This window comes from Paramisgurnus dabryanus, chromosome 23 (assembly GCF_030506205.2).
Source record: "Paramisgurnus dabryanus chromosome 23, PD_genome_1.1, whole genome shotgun sequence".
Lineage (NCBI taxonomy): Eukaryota > Metazoa > Chordata > Actinopteri > Cypriniformes > Cobitidae > Paramisgurnus > Paramisgurnus dabryanus.
Window position 1 is genome coordinate 15,498,975 of NC_133359.1, and position 19,556 is coordinate 15,518,530.

Below are 19,556 nucleotides of genomic sequence, written 5' to 3' on the forward strand. Positions count from 1 at the left end.
ACGGCCATGTTTATTCAGGCACTACAGCTCCCCTTTGTGTTTTATAAAGAGATGTGCAATCATTGCAGTGATCTGAAATCATCGCGTGAGCTAAAACAATCATGATGAGACGATTATTTAATCATTGTGACAGCCCTAGGGATAACTATTTCAAGTGTTACAATCCCTGATGTAATATAAGTCTCAGGTGTCTAGAATGTTCCTGTAAAGTTTTAACCCAAAATACCTCACAGATGATTTGTTATTTTGCTAAACTAAGATTGTTTATTGTTTGCCTTAATAAAGTGTGTAAATAAAACATACAGTGGTTAAATTAAAACTTTAATTTACTTGTCATTTTTTTAAAACCATAATGAAATGTATCAATAATTATCGCTATCGAATGATACAGTATAACACGTATATCGATGATAAACATTTTAGCTCTATCGCTTAGCCCTATGTAACAAACAAATTGGGAAAAATGAATCAGTCTGTCAGTACACACATTTATGTCCAAACACCTTCTAAATGTGGATTTTGCATAATATGTACCCTTTAAAGGAATATTCCATTTTCTTAAAAGAAAAATCCAGATAATTTACTCACCACCATTTCATCCAAAATGTTGATTTCTTTCTTTGTTTTTCTCATTTTAATGAACTTTAATAGACACCAACAATTAACACTTAACTCAACACTTAACAGTTTTTTTCAACGGAGTTTCAAAGGACTCTAAACGATCCCAAACGAGGCATAAGGGTCTTATCTAGCAAAACAATTGTCATTTTTGACAAAAAAATTACAAATATACACTTTTAAAGCACAATTTCTCATCTAGATCCGGTGGAGCGCGACCTAACGTAAATGCGTAGTGACGTAGGGAGGTCACGTGTTACATATATAAAACGCACATTTGCGGACCATTGTAAACAATAAACTGACACAAATACATTAATTAATATCAGTTGACATACAACAAACGTCGGAACGGTCCTCTTTTTCAACACTTGTAAACACTGGGGCGTAGTTTCGCGTTCGTCCTCTGTGACCTCTTGACGTCATGACGTATTGCGTGAGGTCACGCTGACGCATCACGACCGGATCTGGACGAGAAGTTGTGCTTTAAAAGTGTATATTTGTTATTTTTATTGTCAAAAATGACAATCGTTTTGCTAGATAAGACCCTTATGCCTCGTTTGGGATAGTTTATAGTCCTTTGAAACTCCGTTGAAAAAACTGTTAAGTGTTGAGTTAACTGTTAATTGTTGGTGTCTATTAAAGTCCATTAAAATGAGAAAAATCCTACAATGTTTTCCTCAAAAAACATAATTTCTTCTCGACTGAACAAAGAAAGACATCAACATTTTGGATGACATGGTGGTGAGTAAATTATTTGGATTTTTCTTTTAAGAAAATGGACTATTCCTTTAAGGCATGACATTTCTTTCTTCTTTTGTCTCCAATGGAACAATAAAAGCTTTCTTGAGTTTATTGCCATGCATTCTGGCATTGTTACTCTACAATAGCTGGGAGGCAGCGTAATTATGCAGCAACGAATACTTTTGTAGGCAGCACACCAGGATATAAAACAAAGCAACTGATTACATCACAGAACTACATATTTTTGAGTCTATTCATACACCGCATTTAAATAAATCCACTCTGTAAGCTACACCATCAACTTGCTTTCTAGACTGCTGTTTACGTGACATTCAAAACACAAATTTAAATCTTACGATCCGCGTCGTGACATCGAGCTGACACGAAAATGGCATGATCATTTTAAATAAAAGCGATTAAATTAATGATGGCCACTTGGAAGGGGACAGACAAAGAAGCTAATGTACAGACAGGAAGCACTGCATGACTCAGCACAAAACCACAAACAAAAACAGGTCAAACCATTAAAGGGTGTTAAGCGCTGCAGGACTATCTACAAACCATGACTGCCCAGACAACAATGACTTCCTGCGACCATTCGTTTGTCATAACACACCACAGCTTACCGCCTTATATATCCATCACGGCATGCAGTACCTTCAGAGCTCGGTTTTATTCGCCCGGCTCTTTTATTGCAAAATATTGATCTGTATTGATGGATCAGGGGTCATAACAGTGAGCCATATTTAATGCTAAAGTCTTTTACACTGAGACCGAGACCTTGGTGTTTAACAGTGGGGATTAACTAAATAACATTAGCGACACTGCTAGCTTAACAGCACTTTATATTAGCGTAAAAGTAGCTACAGCTATTATTTTTTGGTAACATGCTACTTATTCCATTAACTAGAAGTGGAGCTGTATTGATCGATTCTTCATCATAATTTAACTGCACACAGACCGCAGATTTACAACAGAGGAAGATGAAGCAGTATTTAAACACGCACATCTCATATGTAGCACTGGAAATTCCAATTCATTCTCATCAAAAATTACACACTAACAGTTTATTACATATTACAGTTATCTACTGTAATTTTGAAGTTATTGTAAAATTAGGTAAAATTGCTGCTGTCGATATTCTGTGTCATACAAACAATTTTGGCATGCAAAATTCGATCTTTCTACTGGATCTCACGTTAGCTAATTTTTCTTACTTAAACATTTTATTTTTTCAATTTAAATTTTCTTACTTTAAGTTGAAAAAAAATCCTTACATTTTAGGTGTTACCAATTATAGTACGTTTTTTATTTGAATTGAGCACCTATTGTCCGATTCACATTTTTACATTTCCTTTGGTGTGTTAGTCTGTATTAGTACATGTTAACAATATGCTAAATGTACATACCCCAAAGTAAACGATTACGCAAGTTATCATCTCCAACGTAAATCTCTTTTCTTGGACAACAACAAACACACGGATTGTAGGCAACAGTTTACTTCCTGGGATTGGTGATGTAGACAAGACCGAATTTATCATAATTCCTCCCGCTTCAGACTCACAGCCTGTAAGTTAACTCCTGTTAGCATTGCATTGTGAGCGAATCTTTCAAACATGGTAAGGAGCGTCACATTTCCTGCTGACGTCAGAGGTTTTCAGACCAATCACAACATACAAATTAGCTGGCCAATCAGGGACACCGCGCTTTTCAAATTGTGTGTTTCAGGAAGAGAGGGAAATCTGGAGTAACAAAAATGTACCGTATGTGTTTTTTAACCATAAACCACGCAAACACATTGTATTATACCAAATACACAAAATAACTTTAAGTATTTACCAATTGAAGTAATTTTTTTAAGTACATCCAACTTTATACTTTTTGCAGCATTGAAGTAAATTGTTTTTTAATTATTATTAACCTGCAGCTTAACAGGGTTAACAAGTAGCTTATTATGATTTAGCTAAATATTTAACAATATTTAAGCCGCCATTTGAGTTCACAAAACTGACACTAAACTGATCTATCTGCGGCAATACATTTTTCACTATTCCATACTTGGGTAAGGTTTCTGTACACAGTTTACATTTACATTTGTACAAATCATACATTGATTTCACCAGCAAACAAACAGAAAGAATAACTAAATATAGACATCTACGAACAGAGGCTATTTAACCTGGTACAAGTTAATGCCCACAGAAAACATCCACCAAGAATACATTTCTCTCCAACCAATGGATATTTAGTCATTCATTTATTTAAACAATATTAGGCTGGCAATAAAAGTTAATATGATGGCCATTATTGGCATGGTGCAAATGATGGTGCAAACAACAGAAGCTGTATTTAAAAATAGCCGTATGAGGTAATGTTTACAGCGGGATTAGCAAGCGTACAATAATTTAGGTTTCACATTTCACCTAATATATATATATATATATATATATATATATATATATATATATATATATATATATATATATATATATATATATATATATATATATATATATATATATAGGTGAAATATGAGGTTATGTGATTTATGAAAAAATGCATTTGTGAAAACATGCAAAGACATTACATTGAAATGTACAATACATTTAAAAAACCTGCTAGCATTTAGTCCTGGAAAATCAGCCAAGTAGGCAATTATTGTTAAAGGTTTATAATCACCCTGACCTCACCCACCTTGTATTTTACTGTATTTTACATGAATGCTGTTAATATTGTACCCGACTAGTCTGTCATCAATCTACATTCATTACTCTTATAAAAATGAGGATAGATGAAAGGGGAGATCCTTAAGGAACAGTGAGATGAGAATGTAAACATGGTGACACAGCACTGCTGAAGGGAGAGAGAGAGCGAGAGAGCAAGAAGACAGCATGACAGCTTTCTTTAAAGCAGTTCCCATCAGGAGAGTATTCCTGCATTACCATACAAAATTTCAAGGACAAAAGAATGAAGGGCATTTTCTGTCATTATTTCAAAGATGTTACATTTGCTTTTTCAGCACAGATGTGTGCATGCACCTCCATATTACATTGTGGGTGGTACACAAATAGATACATTTACGTATTAACAAAATACAGTAACATTAAAGGGCACCTATTATGCAAAATCCACTTTTTTACAAGGTGTTTGGACATAATGTGTGTTGGCAGTGTGTGAACACAACCACCCTACGAAGAAAAAAATCTGACCGCTCCTTGTGTTTTATTAAGTAATGTGAGGTCACATTGATAAAGCCCCGCCCACTTACAGTCATGCATTACCATAGTTTCCGCCCTAGGTGAGTTGTACTCTGTCCACTATATACTATTGTCTCAGACTGTATTAATCAGATTTATTATATCTGAAAGCTCTCACTCTCTGTTTGTAAGGAAGTGACGAGCTGTAGCTCATTTGCATTTAAAGGTGCAGACCTTAAAACAGCACGTCCTAAATAGGGGCATTTTGGACACGCTATAATAAATGATCTATGGGGGTATTTTGAGCTGAAACTTCACAGACACATTCTGGGCACACCTGAGATGTATATTACATCTTGTAAAAAGGCTATAATAGGTGCATTTTAAGGGTTAAGCTGTTGCTTTTGCAAAGCTCAGGAATCTTAATGGAATCATCATGTTTATGGTATTAATAAAAAGAAAGAGTAAAAATAAATAAAAATGAGTTAAGAAAATACATTAAGATTTAAATATGCTAAGCATTCCTATAGCTCACTTAGTAAAGCATTAGCCATGCAGAAGTGGCTTTGGATAAAAGCATCTGCAAATGCACAAATTTAAATGATATAATAATAATTTAACGATAGAAATGCTTTGTGCAAAAATGGATTGTTGAAATAAAAAAATGACCAAACAAAACCAATTAACTGTCCATTAGTTTACCAATCACATAACAAAATGAGTTCAATGCAGATATGTATTTATAAAAATGCAAAGTGTAGTGAGACTCTCCGGCAAGAAGTCAGAAGGATAGAGAACATAAACAAATAAATATTGCATGCTGTTTTCACCCTAAATAATACTATCTGCAAAACAATATACTGTGAAACCCAGCCATCGGTGGATGTCTGAATCGGTGCCTCTGAATGGAAAGTTCAGGATGCCCATACATGGTCTTACCCGTGTTCAGATGACATCAGAACGAACTCTCCTCAACTAGTTTCAACTTATTACCTCCAGTCGGAAAAGAACAGCTGTTTCCATGGCAACAGTGGGACGAGAAGGCGGTAATGACATGGAGAGGGAGACGAGTGTCTGTGCGTGTGTTTATATGTGTTTTCGTCTCTATATGTGAATATGTGTTTGGAGTGAGGGGGGTGTAGATTGTGCCGACCTACTGTTTTCCTCTGTAAACTTCCTGGTTACAGGATGTTGTTTTGGCTCTTATTTTTTCATCGATACTCCAACAATGTGTAAGTAACAACAAGCTGAATGGCAAAAAGCGAAGCCATTGTAAAACAACAATGCAGAGGTCCCTATAGGGTTTGTCACAGGTTTATCTTTAACTGGTCTCCACTGTATAACGGCAAGGTTCGGTCCCCGCTCCATGGAAACAGTTGTCATGGCCTCTCACTGTCTGCTAGGTGCTGCTAATTGTTGAGTCATTTGCACGAGCCACCCCTACTTCATTGAAGGGCCCAGTCAGATGTCATTCACAGGGGCCGCTAGATGCGAAACGCGGCACGCACGAAATGATGGAGCGAGGGGAACCAAGTATGCCAGTGTTGTGGGGGTGGCAGGCTTGCATGCAGAACTGCAGAATGTGAAACAGTGGTGGCAAACGACAAGGTTGTCACAGCAACAGTCGACCTCTTGTCGACTGATGCTGTGTTTGGAACTTTGTGTCAAGACGCTAGCGTGTGCGTTTCTGCGAATGTGCGTGTTTGCATAAATGCATAACAACCTAAGCTACAGTAAGAGAGAAAGAGAGAGAAACCAGCGAGGCGAAGAAAAACTGAAATAATTTTCGAGAGAGTGACCTATATTCTTGAATCCTGCTGCCAGACAGATCAGCACAGATGTTACACAATCCCAACATTCCTAAAACACTTTTCACCCTATTATGGCCGAAATTAAAGAAACAGTTCACCCAAAATGACCTCAACAGACCAATATTTGTGTTGTTTTTCCTTTCCACTCCACTTAAACTGCTGATGTGAAACTCAAGATCTGGATCAGTAACATTCAGATCATCTCACTAAACTGATTCACATGAATGATTCATTCATGAATCAGGCATTGGTATTTTTAACATGAAACTCACATCATGTAAGTTGAGCTAGAATAGGTGATAAGATTTGACTTTTTGGACCACTTAAATTAAAAATAAAGGTGCTTTAATGTGAACCGTTGATCTCTAGAGTGTTATCATGAAGACGTCCATTGTGATATCACCTTGGTTGCAAATGTATATGGTGGATAGGTGAAGAGCAGAAAGTAAACAGCGATGAGGGGAAGTAAATGATTAATCTGTTTTCTACTGGCTGAGCAATAACGATTAAACAGAGCGCTTTAAACAAAGTGATTATTTCGTTTTTAATCTGCTTTCTTTCAGCAAACAGGTGAGAGACTGCCACAATGAATCGCCCAAACTGCAACAGTTCAGTTGTGAACTGAATCAACTGTCTTTGAGAACAAGCAATGTTAACATTATGACAATGCAGAATGGGTTGAACTGAACAACTTCCTCTCTATAAACAAATGTCAACTTCAAATCAAATGAAAGAGTCACCGATGTCAAGTCTTTTGACTTGGTGGTCAAGATGTTTTGACATGAACAACCATCTAGCAGTCCACTGAACCATCTGGGACATCCCAGCAACCACACAGATAGCGAACGAAAGAACACTGTCAGAAAAAGGTACAAAACTGTATTTTACCTTAACAGGTACATATACAGGCATACATAATATAATATGGGAGAACCGGATAACAAAGCAATTTTCTCAGAGCCCTGACTACATTTTCATTCCAAACTATGACAGCACGCAACCCTTGACAAAACTGACAAATATCGTGTTATTTCGTCATCGTTTTGTGCGTGTGGGTCCAGAAAGCTGTTTTTGTTCCATGATAAGTAAAGTAATTTTTTTCTTATAAGGCATTGTGTTTCTGGTTTCATGTGTTCCAGTATGCCTACTGATCAATCTACAGGTTATTTAGTGCTGTAAAAGTCGATGTTTGCCTTTTCAGAGTTTTTCAAAATGAAAGTAAATCAGGATTAAATGTGAGGAGTTTCTGTCGGGACGAAAGTAACACTTGTTACTTTTGTCCCGCTGCTAATACTGTTGCAAAATTAAGTTGAAGATTATTATTATTCTAATTCGATTTAAAGGGGGGGTTCAATGGTATCTCATGCATTCTGACTTATTAACACAGTTATAGAGTTGTTTCCTCATGCTAAACGTAGGCAAAGTGTCAAAAAAGCAGTTGGACGTGTTACAGAGTATTTCTGTGCCGAATGCACTTCGCCAGGGTTCGTACAAGTTTCGGAAAGTTTTTTTCGATTACAGGTCCAACTGACGTTTCAGGGGTTTTCTATACGTATCACTTCTTTATATGGGCACTTCCCCCAGAAAACCCGGCCCACCTGACAATCAGCGGGAGACGCTAGAACATACAAACATCCACATCAGTGGCACGAATGAAGAAGTGTGTTTTTGGATGTAAGGAGAATAAATCCAGCCTTATGAAAACAATGGATATAGTTTATTATCCGGGGTAGCAGCTGAGTTTTGCGTGTGTGTTTGATGCACTGGATTTTCCCAACCGGGTCATGACGAGTTGCACGCGGTAAGTAAGACTTCTGTCTTATGTTGTAAATATGCGCGTGCATATTATATAAATGACACGAACATGTAGTGAATCATAAGTTAAACAGTGTTGTATAAAGTGTTCCATGACTCGTACTCGCTCCACCCGTGGTAGTAACTCCTCCTTCTTCATTGTTTCGTACGTTATCGGAAAGATTCGGTAAAGCTAATCTTTCTTTTATAAATCTGATTAAACTAAAGACTTTTCGGAGATATAAAGGATGCCATACTACTCTACTCCAGATTAACATCAGAAATGCAGAAAACAGCGTGTGTTACGTGCGCTTTAATTTAATTTTATAGTGTTGATACTGTTACATTTTTTATTTTCAACAATTCAAGTTTGTACTCTTGGGTTGCTTTGAAACATTTGATGAAACTGAAATTTTAAATAAAATTTTCAAGTTAAACGACAAAATATGTTTGCGTAGATATTAACAAGGTCATAGCCATGTATATTTACTAAAAGCAGTGAAACACAAAAATGTATCTTGTTCTGTTGTGTTACTTTTGACCAACCTGTGTGTTACTTTCGTCCTAGCTGACAGGGTCTAAAGTAACAATTTGCCATTTATGTTCAAAGTGAAATTATACTGAAATCGTTTGACATTTGTTCAAAATTCCACCTGGTATTTATAGACCACTTGCGAGTTATTGACCACAGCAAAATATATATTTCTGTCTATTATCTTTAAAAATTGTTTTTCTGAAAAATGGTACTTTTGTCCCTACTCTCCCCTACAATGTTGTGCCTTTAGGGGTACATTTTTACTGTACCTTAAGGACCCATTTTGTACCTTTAAAGGTACAATTAAATGTTTTGTACGCCTAACATTTCACTGGTAAAAAATTGTGTACCTTTAACACTCTAAAAATGGCTGGGTTATTTTTGACAGTAAATATTGGACAGAACAAACCACTGGGTTAAAACTGACCCAATGCTGGGATGTTTTAACCCATAACAGGTAAATATTGGACAGAACACACCACTGGGTTAAAATTGACCCAATGCTGGGATGTTTTAACCCATAACAGGTAAATATTGGACAGAACACACCAATGGGTTAAAATTGACCCAATGCTGGGATGTTTTAACCCATAACAGGTAAATATTGGACAGAACACACCACTGGGTTAAAATTGACCCAATGCTGGGATGTTTTAACCCATAACAGGTAAATATTGGACAGAACACACCACTGGGTTAAAATTGACCCAATGCTGGGATGTTTTAACCCATAACAGGTAAATATTGGACAGAACACACCAATGGGTTCAAATTGACCCTGAGCTGGGTTGTTTTAACCCAACTGCTGGGTTATTATACCCCGTGGTTGCATAACAACAACCCAACATTGGGTCAATTTTAACTAATATTTTGGGTCAAAAATAACCTTGCCATTTTTAGAGTACACAATTGGTCCTTAGGGTATATATTGTAACCCAAAATGTGTTGTATACCCATAAAAGTGCAAAAAGTAATCTTTGAGGGTACCATCCCAGCGACAGAATATGTAGTTTTGTACCTTTTTTCTAATAGTGAGAAAGAAAGAAAGTTTAAAATGATCAAGAGTAGATTTCCATGTCACCAAAGATGGCAGTGTTGCAAATATCATAGATGAAGTTTGACACATGAGACAAGTGAATAAAGCGAGCTGACTTGCAGGTCTCAAAAATATGTTGCAAGTAGGCCAGCTACTCATGTAAACAGTACTTCTGTTTGCCGAGTGAGAATAAACAGAATAAACGTTTAAGACACTGATTGAATCCAGAAACATTTATGAATGTGGAGCCTGTAGGGATTTGATAGCTCTGGATAACAAAAGCTAACAGGTTTTATATCAAATGAATATCCAATTTGTTTTTCTTTTTGAAAACCTGGAAGGCTATTTGATCTGACCCTCTTGTCGCTGATGTATTTGTATTTTTCCACTTTATTATTTATTTTAGTTTTCCACTATTTTGCCTATATTACAAATTAAACTTGAATTGGTTACTTTCACTCTTAATAGGCCTACAGTAAGTACATTCAAGGATCTCATTAAAACATTTTTGCATTGGTCTTGAGGCCAATTATATTTACATTTATGCATTGAATTCTAGACAAACTGGTCTGATATGTGTGTGCATGATAAGGTCAATGTTCCAGATGCATTGTCTCTGGTTAATTAAGTACTTGACATGACAAAAAATCTATTTGTTAGGACTGAAGGGAACAAGCAGTAAGATATATGTAGCTCAATTGGTAAAGCATCGCCTTAGCCCTGCAAAGGTCATGGGTTTGATTTCCAGGGAACGCACATAATGATAAAATGTATAAGCCTATCTTGATACACTGTATAGGTCCCTTTGGATAAAAATGTCTGGCAAATGTAGAAATGTGAACTGTTCCTAGAACAAATCCCCCTCCTGTACGGTCCCCGGGCCCCCCACCTTTTAAAAAAGGCACCTGACCTCTCCCGTGTTCAGTATGACATTCATTAACTCACAGTTGCAACCTGTGGGTGATCTCTGTTTAGAGCCAAATTACGCACCATGACATTCAGAGCTGAATTCCTGAGTTGTTAACATGAGGCGGTTTCTCTCACAATAAGGGGTAACCTCGTTTGGTGTCAGTGAAATAACCTTTAAGAGAAAAACTAAATCAATTGTTTACATCTTTCGCACATTTGGGGTTTTCATAATGAGCACAGAGGGACCGTGGCGTAACAGCGCTGCGGCCCGGGCCTCTAACGAGCCAGGTCGTGGAGACATATTGTGGTTCGAGCTAATCGGATGATAACCACTGAGCCCCCCTCCCTCTGTAATCACTGGTTTATTATCGCCAATTCAGTGGCTGCAGACGCGACGCGTCCAGCCGCCAGTCAGACAGGTCTCGTACGCAGTCCCTCTTCAGCGGGCGCGCGCGCACACCCTATAAAGTTCAACGGGCGTCCATATTCCGTAGTTTGCTGCCCCCGCGCCCTGTTTATGCGGAGTTTCGGTTATCACTTACCGCTGTGCGGGCTAAACCACCGGGGCGCGATGTGCAGGGGTAACGTGTCCGCCAACGACGCGCGGGGTCCCAGGTAAAGCATGCCGTCTGTGTGGTGCCCGCCGCCCGGTTCTTGGAACCCGTTCCCGTTATGGGCCGAATCCGAGCCAGAACCCCCTCCAGCCCTGTCCGAGTCTGTTCCCCTAGGGGTGTAAAAGCCGAAGGGCACCGTGGCGCTGTGATCTATGCCCATGCCAGCCACAGAGCTCACCGAGCGACTACGCAGTCCCATCGTGCCACCTGGCCGGTAGTGCCCGAAGTGGGCCGATGGTGGCACCGCACTATCATCCGTCGATACACCGGGAAAAGCACCCCGGGGACGCCCCGCCGTACTCTGCTTGCCCCCCATCAAAAAAGTATCCTCCGAAATGGGCGGGGGTGTCGCGGGAAGGCTGTCACGGATGCGCTTGTCTGCGGCGCTTTTCGAGACTCCTTCAAGCAAGCGACCAAAACAAGCGCTAAAATTCGAGGTTGTCAAGTCTGACTACAACAGCTGGGTCTCGCAGACGCAACAGCCCATTTTCTTGGCCGAACCATGGACCTAAAGTGTCAATCCCCTTGACTCACAAGAGATGATGATGATGATAAAGCCAAAGGCACGATGTCGCGTATTTCAATCAAGCAAAAAACGCAACACGTTCCCTTTTTACCAACTGACAGGACAGGCTGCCCAAAATCACACGAGACGAGCGCAACAACAGATCCGCAGTACTTTAATATCTCTCTCTTGCTCAAAAAGCAATGACTCGATATATATCAGCCATGATGTCCGTCCAGTGTGCACGACTGGGTCCGCTTGTCCTCCCTTCGTCTGCCCGGAGATTCGGGTCAATGTGTACCGCTCCCCTGCAAGCGCAGATCCGTCGGTGCGCGCCGCTCACTCGCTCGCCGCTGCTGGGAGACAATAGAGGCGTTTACTGCGCATTCGCGGATTAACAGTGGTGTGAACGCTTACATAGATTTACAATTTCTAGCCCAAACAATCAATCATTGAGACGGATCGTTTCGTTTTGTTGCCTTCGTGGACTGGCCATGCATTTAAAATGCGTAGTCTGCAACAACTGCACAATGATATGAATATTGTGTTTAAAGGGGACAGAGATGTGACCCAGTAAAAAGGTGCCATAACTAAGTTAACAATGGCATGCATGATTGCATGATTTCATTTACTCCTGTTTATATTTTCAACATTTTCTATTCAAATGCAGTCTTTAAATGTTTGCATTTTAGTCTTTCATCCCCATAATGGGAGCAAACATGGTATTAGGTTAACAGATAACAGTCAGATAACTGACAAGACACATTCACACTTTTGAATGTTTGAATCTTCTCTTTTATACGTCTTAACGACATAAGTCAGTATGTGCAACACCCTTGCTTGTAACCACCAATGCCTCTATTTTTACATTTGGATTATTCTAGTGCAACTATAGTGCAAGTGCATGCCTGCTGGTCTCAGTACAACAAATGTTTAGTCATGGTAGCCTAATGTATAGTTCTTTATGTATTGTCATACGCTATGGACTATTTTAAGAACAGAAAGCAACTTGTGGTTAATCTGAGGATCTGTGCAGAATAAATGCATCCATATTTGAATGTCGTGCATGTGACTGCAACCATCAAAACTGTTGCAATAGTGGCATGCATATGAAGATATACATCACACAAAGATGTGTAGCAGTCCAGAAAGAGATAACAAATGCAATGAGATTTTTGAAACATACCTTCTTTGGTTTGCAGTTCCACTTTTGTCTAAAATCAGCTCATAAATTGTGGGCCATTTTGTGATTCCACTGTAAGTAAAAGTCTAGGAAAACATCAAAGGTTTTACACATAATAATAAAAAACAATAACAAAAACATCTTCTAACATCTTCAGCTATACAATCCATCTCAATCTGTAAGCTCTTTTAAAGGATTTAATTGTGTTCCAGTATTAAAAAAACAACACACTAATCACCACCTATTAAATAATTATTTTACACTGTTTAGTGACAAGTAAAGCATTGTTCTTATGTTAACAGGAGACTATTAATATTGGTAATAAAAACCTAAACTAATAGACACAGTACATGTATAGACAAACTCAAGAAACTAAAGATGTAGCGACACCTGTTGGCCTACATAATAAATGCATGCATGTGGCTATTTTACTAAAAACGACAAACAATTCACAAATACATCACAAACCAACATAAACAGAACAGAAACGAGCAAAAGGGATAAAACTGAAGTTTAAAATAATTATTACCTTACTTCTTTGATTTTTGTTTCATTCGAGACCGTCTTTGTTTATCAAAATAAGCTTAGTAAATGTTAAAAATAAATAAACACGCGCATCAAAACATTGTTTGTTCAGTTAAAAGAAGACAGACTTTTGCAGTTTTCCTTTTATACTTTTCCCCCCTTTTGCAGTAAATTAGTCAGATTTCAGAATCGATGTTATCGATTGCTCACGCCTGCTTGCCGCCTAGTGCTGCTCGATTATCGATTACTTCTCTCTTTTGAAGTTGCGCGCCAAAGCCCGCTGCTTTGACAGTCAGCTTGTTTTGACAAGTTGATTTCTCATTTTTATCTTACTTTGTCTATTTATCGTTTATAAATCGTTTATGGATTCACAGTCATATATGCCCGTACCTCCGGGTATCGGGATGGAGGAGAATTATTTCTCCCTGGATGATATTTTGTTGTCTCAGGAGAGGCTGCCGAGCAGGACAGAGTGCGCGTTCCCACGGCTCGGGTTCCTTGAGAAATCCAGCGAGAATCGAGATATACCCGAGGTATTTTTTATACAATAACAGCATTTTATACCGTTTTGTGTGGGGATTGTTTATGACCTCCTCCTATCTGTGTTTGTTTTAATCAATTATAATGCAAAATAAAATACGTTTTAGAACGTAAACATTAGATTGAAACTACTGACATCATTACACGTCAAATGATATTTTAACGTTACGTTTTTAGTTTATTTTACATATTTCACAAGATAAATGACACCTACATTAATTTAAGACCACACTTTGTATTATGACTTTTTTTGGAAGCAACCTTAGACAGTCGTCTGTAGTATACTGTAGTAAAGTCTTTGAGAAATGTACCATAGTAAATATTAAAGGATACTACAGTATTTACTAAAGTGTATAAATTCCCTATAGTTAATGCTACAGAAGAATACTATAGTATACAATAACAAAGAGTACTTATTACTGTAATATACTTTTGTTTATTAAAGTTTTCTATTACCAAAGTAAATTACAGTATTTATTCATATGGCTGCAAATTTTGCAGTTTTTATTTTTTATGCATTCATAAAATTAGCTTCTTATTGCAGACAGATGAAGTTTACTCTTTACTATATTACAATAAATAATACAATTTTATATCTAATACTTTATATCAATAAAATAAGTTTAAGCAGACATGCAAAGGCACTGCAACAATCCTTATGAAAATAAACCATGTTTGTAGTGTACTGCAGTAACCATAGTTTAGTTATGGTTTTGCAGTAAAACCATGGTATCCACAAATTGACCATTGTCTCACTATAGTAACCATAGTTTAACCATGATATGTGTAGTAAAACTATGGTAATGCAAAGGGTTATCAATCTGCCCCAAAACATGGTTACTCCACTTTAAGTCAATACTTTACTAGCATGATGTTCGAACACCTTACAGTTTAAATTAGGGCTGACAAAAGATTAATCGTGATTAATCGCATTCAAAATAATGGTTTGTTTTTGCATAATATATATGTGTGCACTGTGTGTTTTTTATATTATATATAAATAAATAAAATTATACAAAAAAATACATGTTTTTCTTAAATGTATACATGTAGGTGTTTTTTATGTGTTTAAATATTTATCATTATTACACACAATACAAACACAAATATATTATGCAAACACAAACTTTTATTTTGTATGTGATTAATCGCAAGTAATATTTTGACAGCCCTAATTTAAATTGACCTTTTACATCCAAAGTAAGCTGTGTGTGTACTTTGATTCATCAGTGCTTGTTGTTTGTGTACATTTTAGGGTAATAAGATGGAGATGCCGCTGTGGCTGGCCAAGGGTCTGTATGAGAAGAAGAGGCGAGTTCTGTCCGTGGAGCTGCCCAAGGTCTATCGTGAGGGTTGGAGGACTGTGTTTGGAGCAGATCCCACTGTCGTGGACCTTCACAAAATGGGGCCCTATTACTATGGCTTAGGTTCCCAGATGCTGCATTTTGACAGTCCTGAAAACCCAGAGATTGCTCAGACTGTACTTCAGGTGAGTGCATACAAATAAATTCTTAATACACAAATTAAAATACTGAAGAGGGTATAAATCTGTATAAGTCTGCTTAATAACAAGATGGATACTAAGTGATCAATACTGTACATGTTAAAAAGTATATGAGAGATGGTGAAGAGTGTTATTTCATGTGCTTTAACTGGCTTGTTAGACTTGCAATGCCATAAGAAATTAAGTCACATAAGTTCAATAACAAGCAAATGCAATCAGGAGTAATAGTGCTGCTGTTTCTTACTACCACCAGTAGAGGGAGCAGCATGTTTACAGTCATTATTACAGTACAATAGCCTTGATGAGATACTGTTGCAATTAAGCATCTATTGTATTGTCTACATTTTGTTATTTCATAATACTTAAAGGGCCACTGCATAATTAAGAGAAACCGGATGGTTGTAGAACAACACCATCTTTAAACAATACACAATCTTCTCTAATTCATTACAAAAACTTTAAGACTATAACCTTGATTATCTTTAATGTTGACTGGGCAAGGGCATGTCAAAGATTGAAATTAATGATTAAAATCAAACATTGATGCTCCTAATTTCAGATTTATATTATAAGACTTTAACCTGGATTTTATTCACAATTGTTCTTCTGTTTGTTCTTGTGATTTACTGATGTGATGCATATGCCGTTTATCTGATGTCTATATAGTGTTATATCTGTATCCGTGTTCACTTAACTCCATAATCTTTCTCACCAGACCTTCATCGGCCGTTTCCGCCGGACCATGGACTCGTCCCAGAACGCCTACAATGAGGACACATCAGCGCTGGTGGAGCGTTTGGACTATTTAGAGAGAAGCTTGTTTAAGGCCGGACAAAGTGGACTCAATAGTTTCCAGCAGTGGGAAAAAGGCCAGTCCTCTCACCTCACTGCCTCTAGTCTAGTTGTCAACTACAGAAAGAGAAAAATCACAGACCTCCAGACCTAAGAGGTGATCTTAGACAACATACGGACTGGAGTAAGAGCGGTGTAGAGGTTATTTAGAGTTTCTTGTGAGTATATGAGACCTTTTGTGCGTTATTTCTATATGTATAAACTTTTTATATTTTACTGTAATGTATGTTGCTTTGTGTTTACATTTTGGTATGAAGTCAATAAATCCAGTTATCCTATTATTTTCTTTTTTGTTTTTCATTTTAGAAGCTTGTGTTAACGTATGGAAGATCAAAAACTAGTCTTCATTAAATGTTGTATATGGCTGGATTCTTAAAAAAACAAAGCATTGTTTTGATAGTATTGTTACATTAAAAAGACACACGTTAGAGGCAAAATATGTAAAGCCTAGGACACACCAAACCAACGCCAACGAAGTAGCATAAGACTATGATATCATCTGGGTCCAAAGTTGCCCTGACACACCAAACGGACGGCAGGCAAATATGTGTTCTGCGCCTGTGTGAGATGAGATAACTTTCTGTACAAGCAGGTGGCAGTGAGAGCCACCGGGTGGGATCCCTGTTAATAGGGTTGCTTGTCAATGTTTTACTGCCTCAGAAACCTCAGACAGATTGGCCTACGACGTCAAAGAATCGTGAGAGTGATTCGAAAGCATTACTTTCATATTATACACTGATGAATCTGTGCGGTGTGGCAAGTGTTAAAGGGGACATTTCACAAGACTTTTTTAAGATGTAAAATAAATCTTTGGTGTCCCCAGAGCACATATGTGAAGTTTCAAGCTCAAAATATCATATCAATTATTTATTATAACATGTTAAAATTGTCACTTTGTAGGTGTGAGCAAAAATTATCCCCTTCTGACATCACAAGGGGAGCCAAAGTTCAATAACCTTTTAAATGACCACGTGAATTTTTCACGTGCTTGCAGAGAATGATTTTACAAAACTAAGATACTGTGTTGAACTTTTTCACATTTTCTAGGTTGATAGAAACACGGGGGACCAAATTATAGCACTTGAACATGGTAAAACTCAGATTTTCATAATATGTCTCCTTTAATTCGCATTCAGAAGTAGAAGTTCGCATTACGGAAGTAGAAAAGTTCGAAGTTCATGCACGGCATAGAAACATGATTTGTATGTCCTGTCAGATCGACTTCTATCAAAATTGAAGCCTTTGCTGTTGTTGTGTTGACCTCTAGCACTAAAATGCTTTTATGCATTTATGAAAATTGCAACATGTTCACAAACCCAAAAGAGTCGCACAAGATTTATTAAAGCAAAAATTTATTTCTATAATGAACTGTATTGTTTTATTACCTTAGAATGAGCCGTATTTATCTACATACACCGTGGGTCCCCTTACATGGAAGTCGCCATCTTGTTTCTACAGTAGCCCTAAACGGACAAACTGTTCAATAGAGCGCGTTTCGTCCCTATTTGTCCTGCAGAATTATGGAGAATTAAAAAACCATGCATGTTATTAATACCAAAGAAAACATTTCAACGATTATTATGTTTAGTGTTTCGACCGAAACGTGCATAATTGACAATAATGTGTTTAACTGCTGGCAGTTGATTTCTGATAGTCTGAGCTTTTATATACTTTAGAGGTGACATTCAATGTGTCACTAGGTTGTGTGTGCGTGAGCTTTATTTACATCAGTCAACACAAGGACAAGTCAAATCGTGTCTCCACACCTCACTGCCTCTCTGCTTACCTCCCACCGCATAAAACAAAAGCTGTAAGTCGGTCTGTCCTTCAAACTCTGCATACATCCACCTACCAAAGTGAATCTCTTTGTGTCAAAGTTTCAGATTTCGGATGCCTTTGCCTTCGGTTTAATGAGTCTGTTTATGAATGCAGAGTCCCAGTTGCTTGTTCACGTGTAAAATGTGGGTCAGCTGATGTGAACGACATCATCTGTGATTTCGAAATGGAAGTTATTGATATGTCCCTCTGGGGTGGTCATATTGACCCTTCTATCTCTGTGCAACCTCGGTTGAATTGCTTTGGGTGAGAGAGGAGGGGATTATCGATTTCTTTAAAAAACTTTTGATTAAACTAAAGTCACTTACTGCCCTACAGTTCTCCTAAAGTTTCATCATTATGTGGCTTTAATATACAAAAATGGCAAGGACTTTACAAAAAAAACCATACATGCTTAGACAGTGGTTGTTATTTCTTATTTTGTTTCAGATTCTTCTTTCAGATTTTAATGCCACAATAAATTACTTTAAAAATTGTCCCGTAAGTGGCTTTTGAATAAAATCAATTACCATTGCATGACCACATAGATATTAATCTCTGACACATAATTGCAATCTTGTGGCTTTTTGGTAGAGATGTTATTACATTTCTGATCATATTTATCTAAGGATTGAACATGGTGCTTTTTAGAAGACCCCCACAACTAGCAAAGCGCTTACAACCACAACCCTGCCACTGGATTGTGAGGTTTGCAAATGCAAGCACCACTTACTTGCAAAATGTAGCAATCACCTTTCTCTCATTTTCAGGTGATTGGACATGATGGAAAGTTAGGGCAAGTGTCCAGAAGGTTGCTGGTTCAATGCCTGCAAGGTCATGAGTCATGTGCTGTCCCATCTGAGGCCCTACAGCAAGATCTAAGCATCTGGTCAGTGACTACTGTATGTTTGCAATATTTACCAGTTTAATGCTTTGAGATGTTTAGTCAAAACCAACAGGGATGCAGGGTTATTTTTGTAAACTAAAACTAATACTAACATGTAAACAATTGTTCTTAACTTGAAACTAACTGCAATAAAATAATAATAATGATGAAAAATAATCAACAAGCTTTAATAAACATCTGTAGATAGCGCTTCATTCAAGCAAGATCGGCTGAATTAGATCACGTCATGTCTTTTATACAGGAAAATAAACATACATGAAACTGTTAAAGATAGACATGAACATATGAGTTTCCAGTCAGGTTACACTGCAAAAAATTATTTTTAAGAAAACAATTCTTAGTATTTTTGTCTTGTTTTCAGTAAAAATATCAAAAAATTCTTAAATTAAGATGCTTTTTCTTGACCCAAGAAAATAAGTATGTTTTTAGACCAAAAATATAAAATTTAAGTGATTTTGTGCATAAAA

General features: G+C 37.4%; 2 protein-coding genes across 3 annotated transcripts in view; one reads left to right on the forward strand and one right to left on the reverse strand.

Moving 5' to 3' along the window:
• znrf1 (zinc and ring finger 1) overlaps positions 1-12,999 on the reverse strand; it is a 43,568-nt gene extending 30,569 nt beyond the window's left edge. Inside the window, exon 1 of the mRNA XM_065291625.2 lies at positions 11,187-12,999. Within this exon, the coding sequence (XP_065147697.1) occupies positions 11,187-11,574 (388 nt within the window). The 5' untranslated portion in view covers positions 11,575-12,999. The remainder of the gene's footprint in view (positions 1-11,186) is intronic.
• Positions 13,000-13,709: 710 nt separating this feature from the next.
• On the forward strand, positions 13,710-19,065 carry gins3 (GINS complex subunit 3). Of its 2 annotated transcripts, XR_010536589.2 has the most exons (4): positions 13,710-14,004; positions 15,267-15,500; positions 16,231-16,525; positions 18,953-19,065. XR_010536589.2 is itself a non-coding variant. In XM_065273541.2 (3 exons), the coding sequence occupies exons 1-3, from the start codon at positions 13,834-13,836 to the stop codon at positions 16,459-16,461; spliced, it is 636 nt and encodes a 211-aa protein (XP_065129613.2). In that variant the 5' UTR covers positions 13,710-13,833; the 3' UTR covers positions 16,462-16,660. The 2 variants fall into 2 exon arrangements, 1 of the variants encoding a protein (XP_065129613.2); XM_065273541.2 differs by lacking the exon at positions 18,953-19,065 and having other exon boundaries at positions 16,231-16,660.
• Positions 19,066-19,556: the final 491 nt, after the last annotated feature.